The 20316-nt window shown below is 47.4% G+C and overlaps 1 protein-coding gene across 1 annotated transcript in view; it reads right to left on the bottom strand.

The window, feature by feature from the left end:
• The window catches only part of BTBD11 (BTB domain containing 11), a 438517-nt gene that overhangs the window by 14681 nt on the left and 403520 nt on the right, over nucleotides 1-20316 (bottom strand). The window contains exons 12-14 of the mRNA XM_042781971.1: nucleotides 16805-16910; nucleotides 9975-10077; nucleotides 6670-6751 (exon numbers count right to left, since the gene is read on the bottom strand). Coding sequence (XP_042637905.1) covers nucleotides 6670-6751; nucleotides 9975-10077; nucleotides 16805-16910 — 291 coding nt within the window. The remainder of the gene's footprint in view (nucleotides 1-6669; nucleotides 6752-9974; nucleotides 10078-16804; nucleotides 16911-20316) is intronic.

Raw genomic sequence — 20316 nt, forward strand, 5'->3', positions numbered from 1 at the left:
AACCGAAGTTTACAATCTTTTCAGCACCCTTACGAGAAATCTGCACTGACCAGAAGCTTCTGCCCATTTTGCCTTCCTCTAACCCCCAACAACCGCTAATCGCCCTCCAGTCACTATAGCTTTACCTATCCTGAACATTCCACATGAATGGGATCACACAGTATGTAGTCTTTTGTGTCTGGCTTCTTTAACTTAGCACAATGTTTTCAAGTTCACCCATGTTGCATGAAGTATCAGTAATTCATTCCTTCTCATGTTTAAATACTATTCCATTACATGTATATATACCACCTTTTGTTTATCCATTCATCAGGCGACAGGCATTCAGGTTGTTTCCGCTTTTTGGCTGTTGTGAACAGTGCTGCTGTGAACACTGGTCTGTCAGTCGACTTGTCCAGATCTCATCTCTTCCTACTCTGCTCTTCCCTCCTAATCCCGGTCTCACTGGTCTTTTATGCTCTGACCACTTCCAACCACCTGCCTTGATCAGAACCACCACCCTCATCTTCCAGCCTCATGCTTCTGCCCATACTGTTCCCTCTACTTGGATGCCCTTCCCTTCTCCACCTGACGAACCCTGCCCCCTCCTTCAGGATCTAGCTCAGTAGTCACTTCCGGCCTCCTCCTTCCCTGTGATCTGCAACACACCATCCACGATGGCAGCACTATCTCCCAGTCGAATGTGAGGGCACAGACTGTGTCTTGCCTGACTCTGTACCCTCTTGTGCCTTAACTCAGCAGCTGGCACAGTGCCCGGCTCACAGCAAGCACACAACGTGCAGTGTGTACATGTCGAATAGGAACATGACTCCTCCCTGTTTTTTGTGTTTGAGCTGTCCAGGTCCCACTTCTGGGCTTCTGTGGCCGCCTACCTGCTGCAGACATGGTGGTGTGTTGACAGTGGTGGCTAACAGTTTGTAAAATGATAACACAGCATTATTTGTCTCCCTCCAACCCTGGTGGGTCGTAAGCATCTAAAAATCCTAAGTCAGCAAATGTTGGGATATTGGCTTTATTTCAGTCAATTAATTCCCCTAGCACCTCTCTTTCATAAGAGCCAAACTAATAATAACTGCCCCAACACAGAGCCTCTCCATTTACAAAGCACTTTCCCATCACGTCACCTCATTTATTCATTGCTGGGCTGTTGACTCGAAAGGCTACTACTTAGTGGACAGAGATCCCGGAGCTAATGGAGTTTAAATTGGGCTGTCCCATGCCACTGGTAGACTGGCCAGCACAGTCTTTCCTGCAAGGGGGAGAAATGAGCCCTTATTAGGCAGAAGGGCCTGTCTATGGAGCTGTTTTCCTTGGCAGCTGCCAACCTGCGTGAAGCAGGGTTTCCAGTGGTGCCCACAGCCTTGCAGTGTTCCTCGCCCAGGTGCAGGCTCAGCTGTGTCTGCCTCTTGCCTGCATGTGAAACAGTCTTAGAAGGAGGAAACACAACCCAGTCCCATTTACTGAAATTTGTCTGTCAGCATGGATGTGAACTGAAGAGGCCCCTGGGAGCCTCTTTCTGGTCCGAGTCTGTCCAACATGCCCTATTTCAAGCCACAAATGAGGCTTTTCTGCCTTTATGGGGAAGTGGGTGGGCACAGAGAAGTCCCCCAGGGCCCTGCTAAATCTTCGCTTCCATATTGTAACTTGAGGCTAATGTGGCCAGGAAACCCTCCCCAGTCACAAGCAATTATAGGCCTTGGGCGCCTCTGGGGCCTTGCTTTCCCCTCTCACTCACTCTATGAATCCGCTCAGCATATGTTTACCGAGAGCCTACTACCAGCCAGGTTCTCATTATACACACCTCCCCAATTAGTCCCTGGCTTAATGTTTTAGGTGTCCCCTGGACCAGTACTGGGGGAGGGTGCATTTCCCAGCATATAGCTCGAGCCTCAAACTCTAATTAGCACAATGTCACTAGCTGTGTGAGTCTCTCCTCAGGGCTGGGTCATTTTTTTTCTTGGTGGTGGTGGGGGGAAGCCAAGTCCCTACACTTGGGAGGCAGCTAGGAGTACAGGTCTGGAAGTCAGCTAGACTGGGTTGGAACCTCAGTTCTCCTGTGGTCAGCTGTGGGAACTTGGCCCAGGACTCAGCCTCTCTGAGCCCATGTCCTCACCTGTAAAATGGTGATAAAATCAACCTCATGGGGCAGTTGGATGGATTAAATGAGAAGATGTAGAATAGTGATTCTCAATGGGGTTCTCAGGCCAACAGCGGGTCCTTGTTAGAAACGCTGACTCCAGGGCCCCACCCTGGGCCTATGAATCAGAAACTCTGCAGGTAGGGCCTGGCAATCTGTGTTTTATTTTACAAGCTCCTGGGTGGTAAGGTACAAGCACTGCTAAAGTGACACATTTCACTCAGAACAATGCTTCTCCACCTTGGCTGCTCCTCAGGATAATAGGAGGACAAGGAGACTTCAAAATCCAGATGCCTGGGCCCCACGCCTAAGGAGCTCTGGTGGTGTAGTGGTTGGGGCATTTGGCTACTAACCAAGGCGTCAGTGGTTCAAGACCACCAGTCACTCCACTGAAGAAAGAGGAGGCACTCTGTTTCCATGAAGATTTACAGCCTTGGAAACCCAATAGGGGTAGCTTTGAGTCGGAATCAACTCAATGGCCAGTGAGTTTGGTTTTTGATTTTGGCGCTCATGCCTAGAGACGCTAACTGAACTGGTCTGATTTCTGGACTGGGAAGTGAGATTTTTTAGTTTTCTACCCAGTAATTCTAATGTGTATGTGAAACTGACAACCACTGGTTTAGAGCTCCAGAGATAGGAGCTCTTCTTATTTTCATTGTTCCCATTTAGAAAGGGCATTCTGGCCGAAAAGTAACCTAGGCTCTGGCATCAGGTAGACTGGGTTCCAGTCCCAGCTCTGTCACTAGCTAGCACTAAGACTTTGAGTATGCCATGTAAGTTCTCTGGGCCTCAGTTCCTTCGTCTATAAAAATAAAATAAATAATACAAAAAACTATATGAAATCAAAGGCCAGTGCCTCAGACACAGCTGGAGCTTCATACAGGTTTGTTCATCACCCTTCCTTTACAACAAAGCAAATCTCATGTCCACTTTCAAACCCAGCTGACACCATTCAGGAAAGGATGGTGGCCACTGTGCTCTCAGGAGCAAATGGTGGTGAGGGGTTGGGAAATAGGCACTTGGATGTCTATGGGTGTGCTGTCTCCCCAGCCCCACCAATGGGCTCCAGCCTCCTGTCTCCCCACCATGAGCTGGTGTCCTTGGCTCCACATCCACTACCTTTCTCACCCTTTGGAAGAGAACCCTTTCCTTCTGGCCCCAACACAGTCCAGAGTAACCTATTCTACAGGGTCTTTTGCTTAGCAACAAGGTGGTTTACCAGGTGCAGCTTAGAAAAACAACAGTCTGCTTACAGAACTGGCATGATGCCGTCAGAAACAAATTTGGATGCTTTCAAACTGCTAATCTCTGTGAGAGCCCACGGCATAGAGGTGATAATGATCAGTATTTTTAAAATGAGGAAACCTAGGCTCAGAGGTGCAGAGCATCTTGCCTATGATTATTTGGGGGAAGATATTTTATTTTGAAGTTTCAATCATAACCAAAGGAGTGCATCTCTAATGGTGAAAATTCAAACACCTCAAAGGGTTTTCAGGAGCTAGTATAAGGCAGTGGTGACTTGTTGGAAGCCCTCTGAACATCAGGATCTGGGAGAGCAGCTGTCAGTGGAGGAGGGAACACCACCACTTGGCTGGCTGGCTTCCAACCTGAGGCTAATGACAGAATCAGAGGCTCTGGGGGTAGGAGCTCTGGTGACATAGTACCTAAGGCGTCTGACTGCTAACCAGAAGACTGGCAGTTCAAACCCATCAGCCACTCCTTGGAAGAAAGGTTGGGCAATCTACTCCTGTAGTGATACCACCTCGGAAACCCAAGGAGGGGTTGCTATGAGTTGGATTCGACTTGACGCAGTGAGTTTGGTTTTTCTGGGGGTCGGGCCTGGCAAACCATTTTATTTCACAACGTAGTCCCAAAGCATCATTTTAGTCTCCCATACACCTTAGGATTCAGCCAAACGGACTGATAGCCACTCCCGCCAGGCAGTTTTGTGCTCTTGTATATGCTGTCTTTCCACCTGGAATACCCTCCCTCTCAGATGAGGAAACAGGCTCAGAAAGGTTGGGCAATTTGCCCAAGTTCACACAAGGGACATTTGGTTTTAAACAGGGGGCTCCTGGAATGCAGCTCTGTCTTTCAAAGCCAAGATCAGGACCCCTGCCCGTGACCCTGGTCACAGCTACCCTGGCCTCCTGCTTGTTTCTGAATTGTCTCGTCAACCTGTTTGTAGGCATGTCTCCTCAGCCTTGACCCCCAAGTCTTACCCATTTATATTTTCTTCCCAGGGCTGTATTTCCTGAATGGAACTGGAAGAAATAGTCACTGCTAGGAATTCTATAAACTCCATCCTCAGGTCCCCTTGTCATCTTACTAACCCTGGCTGGCTGATTGGGTGGACCCTTCAGGCTGCCCCTACATGGAGGCGAGGGGCCCACTAGCCTTCAAGGGCCCCCAAGGGACTAGAAATGCAACTGTGAAGCAGGCTGGGGAGTGAATTTCTATTAACTGTAAGGATGTCCTTGCAGGGCAGGAGTTACTGACCAGGTGTGATGGGAGGAAGAAGGGGAAGGGAAGAAAGCTGCCATACCCCTCAGAAATGACCCACAGTCACTACTATCAACTTCCCCCAATGGGAGGAAACACGTTGTGGTGCAGTGAATTACACCACAGTCTTTATAACTCCCACCAGATAACTGGGTGGGACCATGCAAAAAAGGTGTGTAGAACTCTAATGTAAAGATTGGTTAGTTTTGCTATGCTGCTGGGCTTCAAATGAGCCCTCCTAGTGGCAGAACAGGGGATCTGCCATCAAGAGAAAAGAGCTAGAGATGAAGTGGAGAGTGTCCTTGGACTTGAGATCCCTACGCTGGGTCTCCTTGGCAGAGACACATGGCTGAGAGATAGCAGCAGTGGAACCAAGACAAGACAGAGCAGTGGCCTTGCTGGCAGAGTGGGGTGCACGTAGGCGTACCCACCAGCACAGCTGAAAGAGCTTTGTAACACACTTGCCTGAGCAGGGCAGAGGGTAGGCTGACAGGCCAAGGACCAGAGAGACATCCCTGATGGCATAACAGAGGGGAGACTGTCCTGACTGAAGAACTGTATCCTGTGAGTGTTCCTGAATCTGAGTAATAACCTGTTACTTCCCTAATAAACTCCATAATCATAAATATTGCCTGTGAGTTCTGTGTGGCCATTGCCATGGATTATTGAACCCAGTAGAGAATAGTGAGTACTGTGGTACAGCTGGTGTCAGAATTGGTAAAAGACTGGAGGGTGGTGGCATGTCTGGCCTCATAGGAATAAGCCTTGGGCCGTTGAGGGTGACTCTGTTTCCCCCTTTTGAGGTTGGGGGAGGTCACAAGATGCTGCCTCCATGTCCTTTTTGCACATGTGCTGTCACTTGGCCTTTGACAAAAACACCTTCCTTTCCTACTTAAGTGAGGTTCAGAATGCAAATGTTGCAGCTTCTGTGGAAAACAGTCTGGTGGCTCCCCAAAGAGTTAAACATAGTGCTACCCTATGATCTAGCAATTCCGCTCTCAGGGTATACCCAGGAATCTTGGAAGCATGACCCAACAGACACATGTGCACCAGTGTTCACTGCAGCACTATTCAAACAGCCAAAAGGGAACACCACCCAGATGGCCGTCAACAGAGATGGACAGACAAAATGTGGTACGGACCTACCTGGAATATTACTCTGCCATAAAGGGAAATGAAGTCCTGACACATGCTACAACACGGGTGCACCTTGAAAACGTTATGATGAGTGAAGAAAGTCAATTGCAGAAGGACAAGTATTTTATGAGCTCACCAATACAGAGTTCCCAGAATAGGGAGATGTGTAGAGATGAGAGTTTAATGTTACCGGGGGTGGGGTGGGGGTGGGAGTCACTGCTTAGGAAGCAGTGAGTCTCTGTTCCCAGTGATGGAAAATTTGGCTACACTGGTGAGGGTCGCACAACGTGATTGATGGCCCTGAATTGTATACGTGAAAAATGCTGAATTGGCAGACACTGTGTTATCTATTTATTTTTCACAACAATATAAAAATACCTTGGATTCTCTAAAGGTACCTGGGTTCCTGTCACAGCAGGCTTAGCCATAGCTCTGAGGCTTTGTACATACTGCTCTCTTGGCCTAGAATATCCTCACTCCCTTTCTGAAGCCCTCCCTCCTCCTCTGGCCGACCAACCTCTCCTTAGCCTTCGATATTTCAACTCATGACACCGCATAACATCCAGGAGGCCTCCCCTAGTTTACCCGGTCTGAGCTGACACAGCATGCAGGCTCACCTCTTTCCCATGCACCCCATATTATATGGTAAGTGACTCATTACTCAGAGGCACCCCCTCTGTACTGTGAGTCGCCAGCAGGGGGCTGTCCTGTATCCTCGTGTCCCCAGCCCTCAGCACAGTGTCAGACACATGGTCAGTGTAAGGGGCAGTGGGACGAGGGAGCCAAGAATGCAGGAAAACGGAAAGCTGGTTGCAAGGATGTCCCCAAGCACTGATCCACAGGTTGAGGGCTGGAGGTGGCCGCGAGGTGGGCCAGACCACCCCAGAGCTCACCTGAAAGATGGGGTACTTCACATAGCCAATCTCTATGCAGGTGCTGTCGTTTGTCGGCTTGCTGGAGAGGAGCGCTTTGAACCTGGGTAAGAACATAAACGGAGCTAAAAGACAAACACATACACACACACACACACACACACACACACACGGCTTGCAGAAGACTTAACTGATGGTAGAAATGTAATATTGTTTCTGCCACTCTGAAATACAATGATGATATATTCACGGAATCTTTAAGTCCTTCTGGCATTATACTGCAATCTATTTTTTTTTGTTTTGTTTTGTTTTATGTGCTCTCAGACGGATTTATTACTTTTAACTAAAAGCTTATATTATGTAACAGTAGGCATGTAATACAATTCAATTCAAAAGAAGTTCCAGCTCTGGCCCCACAGGCTCTTTGGGCTTCTTTCATTCTCTACTCAGCCTTGGCATTTAACCTCAGGTGCAGATAAAGAAAAATCAGAGACTGAACCTCAGAGATCTAGAATTCGAGAACTAGAATTAGCAGTGACTGTTGACGAGTTGGTATAGACAATTACATATTTTTCAAGTATTCTGATAATTCTTTTCTTTGGTTCAACTATTTAAAAAAAATTTTGGAACATTTTATTGTAGTTTGGGTCACAGTTTGCAAAGCAAATTAGTTTCTGATTCAACAACTGATACACATTTTGTTTTATGGCATTAGTTGCAATCCCCTTGATCCACTCTTCCCATTTTCTCTCTGGGTTTCCTGTTCCATCAGCCCATCCTTCCTGTCTTCTGCACTTTGTTTTTGGTCAAACACTGCCCTTTTGGTCTCACGTGGTTGACTGTTCTGAGGAGCATGTTTCTCCAGGTATCATTGTTCATACCACCATCTATTTTGAAGTTAAAACTCTAAAGGTAAAAACATTGTTTTGAACTGTTAAATTATATCTCAAACTGGTGACTGGAAAAGAATGACTATCTTTTCAAACTCTGTCTGTCTCATTACAAAGGCCATCCCCTTTATGGAGTCTTTCCTGGGCTTGGGGCTATGAGGTCTGCCCTGCCTTGGTCAGTGCTCATGGTGCTCTCCAACCGCTTTCCTCTCATACAATCTTTGCTTTGTCAGGAAAGGGATGTCCAACTGGATGGTGCCTGGCTACCATACTGAATGTTTTGATCAAGAAATCAGTAGCTGAATCCTGATCAAAAGGGGAAAAAATGTGGAACAGAATTTCAAATTCTTACAGAATCTAGACTTACTCGGCCTACTGAGGCTGGAGGAAAGCCTGAATCTATTGCTCTGAGAAAATCTTCAATCCTGAAGCCATTTTCAAACTAAATAACTGTTTAGCTAAATTAGTAAATGTGCACCATGACCCTTGCAGTCTTTTAAAGAATTATCTATATGAAATCAAATTGTCAATAGTAACTCTACAGTTCAGAAGAGAAGTTCAGGGAGTCCAAGTCGAGGGTCCTTGGTGGTATAGTAATTAAGTGTTTGGCTGGTAACCAAAAGGTCAGCGGTTAGACCCCACCAACTGCTCCTTGGGAGAAAGATGTGGTGGTCTGCTTCTGTAAAGATTTATAGCCTTGGAAACTCTAAGGGGCAATTCTACTCTGTTCTATAGGGTCACTGGCAGCAATGAGCTTGGTTCTGAATCTAAGTCAAGGGTGATGAAACAGTATGGGTAGAGATAGATAATGGTGACACAACTCAAGAATGGAACCAGTGTTACGGTACATGGAGAAAGTGATGAATAAGTACAAGTTCTGCTGTGGATATTTTCACCAAAATTAAAAAGAAAAAAGAACAGGGACTTCCAAGGTTTCTGTCTCTGCTGCAGTTCCTCAATCCTATCCCACTGTGAAGCTGGCACATCATAAGAATTCAATATTTATTGACCGTCAAAATGATCTTCATTACAGATGACCTTCTGTCTTGGGTTTCAGATAAACTTTTCTGCCCATAAACTAAACTATCCTTGTAGGCAGAGTCCCTGCTCATGAAATTCAACGGAAGATATCAGTAAGGGGTGTCTCCATTTTCTTTTCTGTTTTTTTGGGGAGGGGATTCCTTGGTTTTAATGCATTACAGTGACATAATATAATCTAACTCATGGATCACTTTCACAGACATCAAGCAACTGGAAATATTTCTGCCACTGCAGTAGGCATTTCTAGAAAGCAAATGCCTGGGGGTGGTGGTGGTGGGGTGGCTCCTGAGCTTTCAAATAAAAGGAAAAGGGACAGGCACCACAGTTCTCTAAAGAGCTGTTTACCCATTTTTTAAAACTAACCTTTTTATTTTGAAATACTCTTAGATTTATTGAAGAGTTGCACAGACTGTGCAGAGAGCTCCTGTTTACCCTTCATCCAGCTTCCTCTGATGTTACCATCTTATGTAACTGTGGCATGTTCCTCAAAACTAAGAATTAACATCAAAACTAACATGAGTATCCATCTGGTGTTGGTGCCACAACTGAGAACTGTGCAAAGAACAGTGTGTTTTACTTGTGATGGCTAAGTAGATATTTGGGGCTTTTGTTTATTTATTTATTTTCAGGGGGGAGGGGGCACTCGGGAGATGCCAGGATGGTCTGAGGAAGCCAGAGTGTGCTGGCCAAACAACTTCTCTTAGCAAATTTCTGCCAAGTTCTGTCTTTCACCCAGTATCCTTCCTCAGCTCAGGCACGCTCTGCACACCACTCGGCTGCCTGCCCCCTTCTCATTCCACCACTGTTCTGTCCTCTGCCCAGCTTTGCTGATCCCTGCTCAGGTCCTCCGATAACGTGGATCCGTCAACCAAATCTCAACTTGAATCAAAAGGCAGAGAAAGGGCCATAGCAGAGCTGCCAGGGAGGGTGAGCAAATTCCCCCTGCTAGTCCCACTGAGACATCGTTGTCTGTTAATACCACAGTTAGGGCAAAGTAAGGTTCAGGACCTGGGTATTTAGCGTGGCTTATGCCAAAATCTGTTCCCTGAATTTGGAGTCCAGGCCTTTCAAGGCTGTAGTGTACACAGTGTTATCTCAGGTTGTTCACTGCACAAGGGCACCTGTATGAGGGAGTAGGAATCCAACCCCCACTCAGCTCACAAAGCTGTGCTCTTGGTACGCAGCTCAACCTGCCCAGAGGAGGGGACGCCTTGCTCTAGGGCACACTAAGGTGCCGCTCTTTAGGGTCGGGGCTGCCCTGTACTCTCAGATCCTTGATTTCTGAGAAGATACTCTCCCAGTCCAGTGAAGTTCCCACCAAGATTGAATTCCGAAAAACATCAATAGCAAAAACAGCCACAGCTATAACTCAGCTGCTGTAGTGAGGATACGTACCTTGGGGAGGCTGTAAATAACAGCACTTTGTGGGCATAGAATGGTCTTCCTTCTACCAGGAAGGTAACATCTGACATTTCTTTATTGTTCAGAAAATGAGGATCTAGAATAGGAAAGGGAGACAGGGGAGCTTTAGTGGAGAGAAGGGTGAAGCTTGCATTTCTGAAAGTATAGTTAAGAGCTGATGAGGAAACCAGGGCGATAAGACAATTGCTGGCAAGACAGGGCTCAAACGGGAGACAGAATCAACCAAAAGGGCACTCACGTCTGAGATTGTTTTTCACAGGGACTCCTCAGAGTTTACCTGAGATTAAAAGTAGCATTTCCCCCAGAAGACTCACCCACATTGAGAGCTCCGGCAACTTTCAGGTGTGAAAAGCAAGCATCTTCCTATTCTGTCTCTAAGAACTCGCCTCTCCTTGGCTAGGCCCTGCCCTTCTACTTGGCTCCTGGTGCCTTTCTGAAGGAAGTGGCTTAGAAGGGCTGCTGCCCTCGCTACCACATTCCAGGGCTTAGACAATCCAAGCCCTTCTACGCCAGGATTAGCAACAATGAGCCAGTCTCCTGCCCTCATCTGCAGTTACAACAGAGTAGGTATAACTAATACTTACTGACACTTAAGATATACAAGGCACTGTGAAAGCAAGAAGGAGCTCTGGTGACACAGTGCCTAAGGCATCTGACTGCTAACCAGAAAGTTGGTGGTTCAAACCCACCAGCCACTGCATGGAAGGAAGATTGGGCAATCTGCTTCTTTAAAGATTTAACCGCCTCAGAAACCCAATAGGGGTCACTGTAAGTTGGAATCAACTCAATGGCAGTGAGTTTTTTTGGTGAAAGCTGGCACTCATTTAATCCTGGAAGATAAGCATGACATTGTCCCCACTGTGCAGATGAGGAAACTGAGGCATGTGGCCATTACAGTGACCTGTTTAAGTTAGTGATTGGTGGAGGAGCCAAGATTTGACTTGGACATCTGATTTGAGAGCCTGCATTGTTAAGTGTGAAAATGCAAAAAAACCTCAAACGTGTCGCCATCAAGTTGATTCTGACTCATGATGACCCACATATTGACTGAGATTGATCCATAGGGTTTCTTGGCCATAATCTTTACAGAAGCCAGTTGCCAGGCATTTTTTCTGCAGTGCCAGGGCTGAGTTTGAACCACTAACCTTTTAGTTAGCATTTGAGTGCCAAACTATTTGCACCACCCAGGGACTGTTTGTGAAACACTACCACCCCCCGCCCCCCCTTAAAAAAAAACCAAAACCCAAACTCACTGCCATCAAATTGGATCTGACTTCCAATCTGCCTGTCCTTCTAGCTCCATCCTTCTAAGCCTTGGGTTTCTCAGCTTTGCACTTTTGCTTTTTTGGGGAATATCTGCCAACACCCCTTGCCCATCCCTGCCTCTACCAGACTTCACCTGTTCAGTGCCTGAGTCAGTCCCAACCCAGGCAAGAGGCCTTGGTGGCTCTAACCTCTGGTGGGGCTTCTTATTAGGTTGAACCCTTAGCTGACTTGAGCTGTGGTGCCCCAGGGTTGATCTTTGTGGGTCTAAGTTTCAGATGACCACCTGGGGTGTTTTGTGGATAAGGGCTCTGCACCAAAGTCTTAAGTGCTTGAAATTGGCACCCACCACATTCCCTGGTTCATATAAAAAAGTTCCTTCTGCAAACTTCTCTCTGCCTAACGGCTCTCATTTCTGCCAACAGCACCACCATCTGCCAGCTTCTCAAGCCAGGGAACCAAAGTCAACAGGACACCTTCCTCTTCCGGGGGTCACCACATTCAGGCCATCACAAACATCCATCCGTTCCTCCTCCTGGGTGTCTCTGAGCCCCCCACTGCTTGCCCTCCCTCTGTCTTCTCTATTTCAGGCCATCACAGCTCTTGCCTGGGAACTCGTGGGAGCCTCCTGCTGGTCTCTCTGCCTCTCATCTAATGGTCTACCTCAGAAGAGAGATATGTCTTCTAAATCCAGATGTGCTACTCACATCCATACTCTGCTGTAAACCCTTCAATAGCTCCACAGAGCCCTCAGGACAGAGTCCAAACTTCTTACCAAGGCTCCTGCTGCCTCCTCAAGGTTCTGCCCAGTCACATCCCCCTGCCATTGGTGTGCTAAGTCATACACGGCCACTCGCAGCTCCCTATGGATGCTGCTGAGCCTCTGCACATGCTGTTACTTCCACTAGGACACTCTTCCATTCCCTTCCAAGCCTGGCTCACCCCTATGAGGTCTTCAAGCTTCAGTGCAGATGCCTTTCCAACACCATGCCTTACCTGGTCCCCTGTGTCCCACACGCCCATACAGCCTGTCATAGCCTCATCACTCTACAGTGTATCTGCTCACATATTGTTTGCTTGTCCCTTAAGTCTGCACGCATGACGAAGGCAGGACCTTGCCTGAACTCTTCACATCCTTTCCTATGTGTCTAGCACCAACAGTGGTCAGAGAATAGGAAGTAGGAGTGTGGTTGCTGAAGCCAGAAATCTTAGCTCTAATACTAGATGTGTGACCTTGGGCCAGATATTTAACCTCCACGTGCCTCAGTTTCCCCTTCTGTGAAATGGAAATGATAATACCCATAATACACCTACATCATAAAAAACCAACTGCCATTGGGTCAGTTATGATTCATAGTGACCCTATAGCACAGAGTAGAACTGCCTCACAGGTTTTCCAAGGCTAGGTTTCTATAAGAGCAGTATATGGGAGCTCTGGTAGCATAGTGCCTAAGGCACTTGACTGCTAATCAGAAGGCTGATGGTTCAAACCCACCAGCCACTCCTCAGAAGGAAGGCTGGACAATCTACTTCCATAGTGATGCCTCCATGGAAACCCAAGAAGGGGTCGCTATGAGTTGGGTCCGACTTGACGGCACATAACAACAGGTTTCTATAAATCTTAACAGAAGCAGACCGCCACATTTTTCTCCCATGGAATGGCAGGTGGGTCCAAACTGGCTTTCAGTTAGCAGGTGAATGCTTAACTACTGTGCCAGCAGGGCTCCTCCATACAGTACTGGTGAGGATTAAACGAATTTATAAAGCACTTAGTGAAATGGATGGCACATATTATCCCCTCATCAAACATGACCAGAACAGATGCTCAATTTTGTGTGAATGAAAGAATGCCTTGATGCTTGTTCCATCGGTTCTAGATGTTGCCTAGGAATCAGGCTCCTTCCTGGCCCTGGAGCCTGCTTGTGACAGGCCCTTCCCTGGGGCTAATGGCCTGTCCTAAGGTGAAACCCCAGCTGGATGGGCTGGAGATCAGACTGTTGTGATCCATGGGGCTTTCATTGGCTGATTTTTTAGAAGTGGATTGCCAGACCTTTCTTCCTAGTCTGTCTGAGTCTGGATGCTCGTCTGAAACCTGTTCAGCGTCACAGCAACACGCAAGCCTCCACTGACAGATGGGTGGCTGGGTGCACATGTGGTGCACTGGCCAGCAACCGAACCCAGGTCTCCTGGCATGGAAGGTGGGAATCCCACCACTGAACCACCACGGCCTCTGTGGATGGGTTTAGTCTGCCCTAAAATGTCATGTGCAGGGACCAACCCCCTGCGTTGGCCAGGCCCCTCCAGCTTTTGGGCGTACAGCTTGGATCCCTGGCCTGACACAGAATTTGCCTTCCTGATTTTCTTCACTCATGCTTGAAGAAGTCAGCTGCAGGGCTCCTTAGGAGGGAAGATGCTGAGGCTTCATCTCTTGTACTTTGGTCATGTTATTAGGAGGGACCAGCCCCTGGAGCTCTGGTGGTGGAGTGCCAAAGGCATTTGACTGCTAACCAAGAAGTTGGTGGTTCAAACCCACCAGCCACTCCATGGAAGGAACACGGGGCACTCTATTTCCGTAAAGATTTACAGTCTCAGAAACCCAATGGGGGTCAGTATGAGTCGGAATTGACTGGATGGCAGTTGAGTTTTGAGTTTTTTTGAGTCCCTGGAGAAGGACATCATGCTGGGAAAAGCAGAGAGTCAGTGAAAAAGAGGAAGACCTTCACCAAGATGGACTGACACAGTGGCTGCAACAATGGGCTCAAGCACAGCCAATGGTTGTGAGGGTGGTGCAGGACCAGGTAGGGTTTCCTCCTGCTGTACACAGGGTTGATATGAGATGTACACAGGGTTGACATGAGTTGGAACTGACTTGACAGCACTGAACAACAACACATGTTTGCAGGGGGGATGGCCAACCCAGACTCCGTCCTGCCCCAGAGACGGTGGTCCTGGCAAGCCTCTGTCCATTTTTCTTTGTCCCAATATAGCTATCTCACCTCTTCCCTTAAAAAAAAAAAGTTTTTATTTAAAAAGTATCAAAAAAGTATTTAAAAAGCCAGAATCACCTATAATCCCATTATCTTAAAAATTTTATTACATCTAAAGCTGTCCAGCTAAAAGGAGGAGACGCTGAAGGGGCAGCTTCAGAGCTGACTGACACATCCTCATCTGCTTGGTGGCAGGTGTTGGTTCGAGTCACTTTCTCTATCTTCTCAGCAGCCATCCTTTCTCCAATCATCTCTCCCTCCCACTGTCCCTCCAACCAGCCCCACACCTGCGTCCCAAATTGCTAGCACCTCCCCCATTTAGCTTTTTTTTTTTTTTTTTTACCATTCTCTTCAAGGATTCATTGGAGGGCCAGAGGACACTAACCTGGAAAACCAGGCACGCCTCTCCAGTTTGCCACAGTCCCCACCGTTCCCTGTTGTCTCTTACACTAGACCTGTTTCACTCATTTACATGACCTGCCTGACCCTACAGAGACCCAGTTTGAGAACCTTATCATAGTGATTCTGATCTCTCCTTTTAAGCACAACTCCAAAGAACCACTGTTTGGCAGCCCTTTGTGAAACTAGCTTGAAGTCGAAGAGGCAAAACATGGCATCATGACTCATATCCTGTTTGTTAATCATTGGGCACTACCCTTTTTCCTTCATATTCTGAGCTTAGAGCCTCTTAGGCCTGCCTTTTGTCTCTTGGTGCTAATCCTTAGAATTCTAACACTTGGGCTGAAAACCAGGCCCTTTTAACGCTGGTGAACTCAACCTCTGTAGGGTTAGGAGGAGGAAACGTACCTTCTCCTCTACAGCTCTACAGGAAAGGAGAATTCATGCTGCATCATTAAAGTTGGAAAAGAAAAAAGAAAAAAAAAACAACAAAAAAAAAACAACACACACCCAAACTCACTGCTGTGGAGTTGATTCCAAAGCATGGTGCCCCATGTGTAACAGAGTATAACTGCTCCAAAGCGTGTTCCTGGCTGTCATCTTTATAAAAGCAGATTGCCAGCCCTTTCTTCTGCACTGCCCTGGGCAGATTCAAACCCCCAACATTTCTGTTAGTAGCTGAGAGCAAATCACTGGCATCATCAGGGACCCTGGCCCATTTCAAAGGACACTGTCATTGTCATTGACAAACCCTTGCAAATGTTCATCCTCACAAGGGCCATCTTGTAAGGTACCTAGGCTCAGAGATTGTCACTACATCCTGCAATGTAACCATCACTCTCTAACGTCTGCCACCTTGATTGGTCTTCGTAACCTGTGGCTCAGATGATACCACTGTAGCTGACACCTGCTTTCTTCAAGGCAGAAGCACCTGTGCCTTTTTGGGCATCCCAGTTTTCCCACATGCATGGACATAGAGACAGACACACCTTGGGCTCTGTTGTTGCATTCTCTTCCTTTAACAAAAAAGTTTTATGTCTCATTTAAATTCACAAGTTATTCATGATAGGAATAAAAATACTTTACAGTAGTTTCACGCATTCAGCCTTTTCCCTGATGTCAACTGGCTCATGCTTCTCAAATGAGTGTGGTTTTGCTAATGGTTATAATCTCAGTTGATGTTCCCATTTCTCACATCCTGAGGTCAGTTGCTCAACCTCTCTAGGAAGATATCCTTGATCCTTAATATTTTATAACTCCCCAGGCAGCAGGAAGACAAGTCTTAGCATCAGAAGGATCATGTTTCAGACTGCGAGGCAGGTGGGGACTTCTTTGCCCTTTTTCCAGGCTGATCAAGCAGGCTGCAGCAGCCCCTGAATGCGCTGAAGGAAACCAGTGCCGGATGGAATGGTTTCTTGGGGAAAATCGCAGAAGCTGGGACTGCAGAGCGATGGAACTGTGGGTCGGGCCGACCTGGGTTCAAGTGCCAGCTCCTCCCCTTACTGATGGTGCAGGCTACTCAAAGCCTCCCTTCCCTGGTGTTAACATGGGATCATCACAGTGCCTGCCTCCTGGGGTGGTGGGAGGGGTGCCTGAGATAGGGCAGGTCAAGTGCTTGGCAGGGTCGAGATCCATGCAAATTGCTAAGAAGAAAGAGTGACAACTGCTGCTCTCATGGGATTTTGAAGTGGCCAGCTGCTTCAGCTCAGGTATGTGTCCTGCATGTTCATGTCTGTGTTTGTAGGTATGTGTTCCCCTCTCCACCTAATTCCCTATGGAAAGATGTCCACTAGAGGAACCTGTGGCCTGTCACTGCCCATTTGTCCCCAGGAGAAGAGTGGCTCCAGAGGGGTGAATTGTGGAAGGAGCTGCCAGGCAAGCTCAGCCTGGTGCCCTCTGGGAATGTACCTGTTTGCAGGAAGTGCCTGGGCTTGGGGAGGTGCTGGTTGTCCACCACTGTCTGTGATGGAGGAGACAGTGCTTAATTTAGGGGTCTTAATTAAGCATGAAAACTCTGGTGGCATAGTGCCTAAGGCATCTGACTGCTAACCAGAAGGCTGGCAGTTCAAACCTACCAGCCACTCCTTGGAAGCTTCCTGTCTGTCTTCACATCACAAGGCCACAAAGCCCAAGGAGGCACGGCACACCACTCACCCAAGCGCGATGTCTGTTTCCGCTTGATCTCTGTGAGTTTGGGGATGGGGTAGGGTCCGTAGCAGTGTGTGAAGATGACACAGAGCTGCTGGCTGATCACTTCGTTCTGTGGAAAAGAAAGAGCAGCTCAGGTTGCTAGGGGCTGTGTTAGCCTCATCAAAGCTGTCACTATAGAAATACAGGCCCCCCCCCCCCCCGGCCGGGGTCAGGGTAAGGATGGTAAGAGGAGCCCACAAAGCTTATTGCAGATTCTAAGGGAAACTCCTTTGGACATCATACATTTGATTTGTTCCATCAGGCCCTGGCTTTGCTTGCTCTCATCCACTATCTCTAGCAGTTTCATTGGTGAATGCTTAAGAAACGTGTAATCAAAGCCTCTTTTCTTGCCCTGGAGTCCTTGGGTACAAACCATTCAGCTGCTCATCTGCTAACAGAAAGGTTAGTGGTCCAAGTCCACCCAGAGGCTCCTGGAAGAAAGGCCTGGCAACCTACTTCTGCAATCCAGCCCTTGGAAACCTTATGGGGGACAGTTCCACTTTCACAGGCATGGGGTCGCCATGAGTTAGGGTCAACACCATCTGCTGCGACAACTCCTGCCCTAATCATTCAATACCCACTTGAAAGCAGATTTTTGTGGTTCACAGAATTGAAAATAAGTTTTTTTTTCCCCCAAATAAATCTTTTTTAACTGCACAGTTCTGGAAGTAGCTAATTATCCTGAAAATAGCACCATGGGCCCTTTTGATCCAGCGTCTGTGCTCTCTACTAACACGACACAAATCCTCCCGGACTCAGCTGTCTTGTGACTTTGACTTGGGTGCTGAGGCATTTCCGGATGAAGGAGTGCTCAGCTGAGTCTCTTCCTCCAAAAGGGGAGAAACAATCTGTCATTAAACCCTCGCTGCTTGCCAACTGGCCTGATGAAGGTGCCTGCTTCTGACGACCCTTGTCTTCCCTGGCTCCGCCCCATGCCCCCCTGGACCCAATGCTGTTCAGTAATCTCCCTCCAACTGCAGGCACAAAGGAGGAAGGAATCAGATCAGTATTTTATTGCTTTTTATTGGGTGAAGGGGTTAAAACTAGGGGCTCGAAAGGGGTTGATTAGCTAAGAAAAGGAAGTTTCAATGTAAGTTTTTGCCATGTCTTCTTTTTGGACATAAAACCCTCCACACGTATTTGGATTAATGGGTCACCACGAGTCATGGTTGACTTGATGGCAACTAACAAAATCATCATCTCTGGGTGGGATTATGATGTTTTCTATTTTGTAATCTTTATTTTGACTAATAAGCAAGTATTTTGTTTGCAATAAAAATAATAAACTTTAATATTAAAAGATGGATTTGGGACTACTAGTGAATCAGTGGCTCAAGCTATTCTTGAACTGACTTAATTGGGCTCCCAAAGCAGAATGATGAAGCTCAGCAGAGGGGGAGAAGATCCAGTCCTTTGATGACAGTAGACAGACGACAGAGACAGGAGTGAGCCTTAGATCACCAGAGGGCAGAGTGTCACTCCGAGACGAGTCAGAGACATGTCCAAGGAGACACAGTCATTTAGGAAGGACAATGACGCTGTCCTAGGATGTAAGTGCCCCTCTCACTGACCACCCACAAAGTGTCTGCCCATCTCATAGCTCAATGCAGTGGTCCGCCAAGTGTGGTCCTCGACCAGCAGCATCAGCATCACCTGGGGGCTCGTTAGAGATGCAAATACTTGGGTCCCACCTCAGATGTTCTGAATCAGAAACTCTGGCCAAGTAGAGGTTCCGGAGAGTCTATTTTAACATGTTTCCCAGTGATTCTGATGCTCTTTCATCTTTGAGAACCATAGGTTTCATGTATTAGAGTTCTGTCTTGGGCTTGACCTGGGCTGTGGGCTCTAAATTTGCCTCCTCTGGTTGAAAGCTGTACCATTCAAAACGTGCTCCATAGACCAGTAGTGTCAGCACTGCTTGGGTGCTAATGTGAAATGCAGACTCTCATCCCAAACCCACTGAATCGGACTCTGCCTTTCTACATGTTCTGCAGGTGAGCCCCAGGTGCGTTACTGTCTGAGAAGCCCTGTGTGGGGAGCAGGATTAAGGTCCCCAAGGGTATCCCATGGCCTCATCCCTGGGGCTGTGAATGTGAAGACACAGCACACCTGTGACTGCATTGCCTTCCACGGCAGATGGGAATTTGCGGGTGCAATTAAAGTCATTAATCAGTTGCCTATATAATAAAGAGATTATCGTGGGCAATCTGGTGCACCAGTGCAATCACATGAGTCTTTAAAGGGAGAGGCAGAACAAGAGGTCAGAGAGCTTCCAAGCCTGAGAGGGACTCGATGTGCTTCTGATGGCTTGAAGCGGGGAGAGGTGACATGGAAGCATGAGAAGGAGTGCAGGTGACCTCTAGGAGAGAGGTCACTACTAGTAAGGAAGTAGGACCTCAGTCTTACAACCACAGAGAACTGAATTCTATCCTGAACCTGAAGGGACTCAGCAGTGGACTCACCCCAGAGTTCCCGGAAAGGAATGCAACTCTGCTGATGACAGATTTTGGCCTTTTGAGACCCCAAGGAGAGAACTTAGTTGAGCAATGATGTACTGACTTCTGACCCTCTCAAACAGATAATAAGTGGGTGTTGTTTTCAGGCTCTAAGTTGTGGTAATTTGTTATGGCAATAATAGAAAAGAAACACAATTGGCCAAGAGTTTGCCCTGGAGTCCCTGAGTGGTGTATACGTCAATACACTTGGTTGTTAACAAAAAGGACGGAGGTTTGAGTTCATCCAGAGGTGCCTTTGAAGAAAGGCCTGGTGATCTAATTATGAAAAACCAGCCACGGAAACCCCGTGGGGCACAGTTCTACTCTAACAGGCATGGAGGTGCCCTGAGTTAGAACTGACTCAAGAGCAACTGATTTCACTGGTTAGAGTTTGCCTCAACTGGACCATATTTCATCATCCCTGTGTCCCGTGTGCAAGGCGCACTGTGAGCATTCAGTAAGTATGTGTTGATCATAAAAAAAGATGAGACCTGCTATCTGCAAAAGTGGTTTGAAAACTGTATCATGAATATGACTGGCCTCAATCATCAGCCCCAGGTTTATCTTGGGAGTCTGCTGGTGAGTCAGCCCCCTTCTAATCAATTCTGGATAAAGTGAAGAAAATCTATTTCCTGGACTCTGGCGGCCCTTAAAGGAGCTCTGGTAGCACAGCGCCTAAGGCATCTGATTGCGAACCAGAAGGTTGGTAGTTCAAACCCACCAGCCACTCTGCAGAAGCAAGACTGGGCAATCTACTTCTGTAAAGATTTACCACCTTGGAAACCCAGTGGGTGTTGCTGTGGGTCGGAATCAACTTGACAGCAGTGGGTTTTTTTTTTTTTTGGTGTGTGTATGGTGGCTGCTGTTGTTTAATTCAATTCAACAAGTATTTGTCAAGCATCCAAGAGACGTCCTGCACTGTGGAAGGAACTGCGTTAGGGACAACAGAGGTGGGCAAGGGAAGGCTTTCTTCTCATTGAA

This window comes from Orycteropus afer, unplaced genomic scaffold, assembly GCF_000298275.1.
Source record: "Orycteropus afer afer isolate SDZICR_OR568_19922 unplaced genomic scaffold, OryAfe1.0 scaffold00209, whole genome shotgun sequence".
NCBI classification, from domain to species: Eukaryota; Metazoa; Chordata; class Mammalia; order Tubulidentata; family Orycteropodidae; genus Orycteropus; species Orycteropus afer.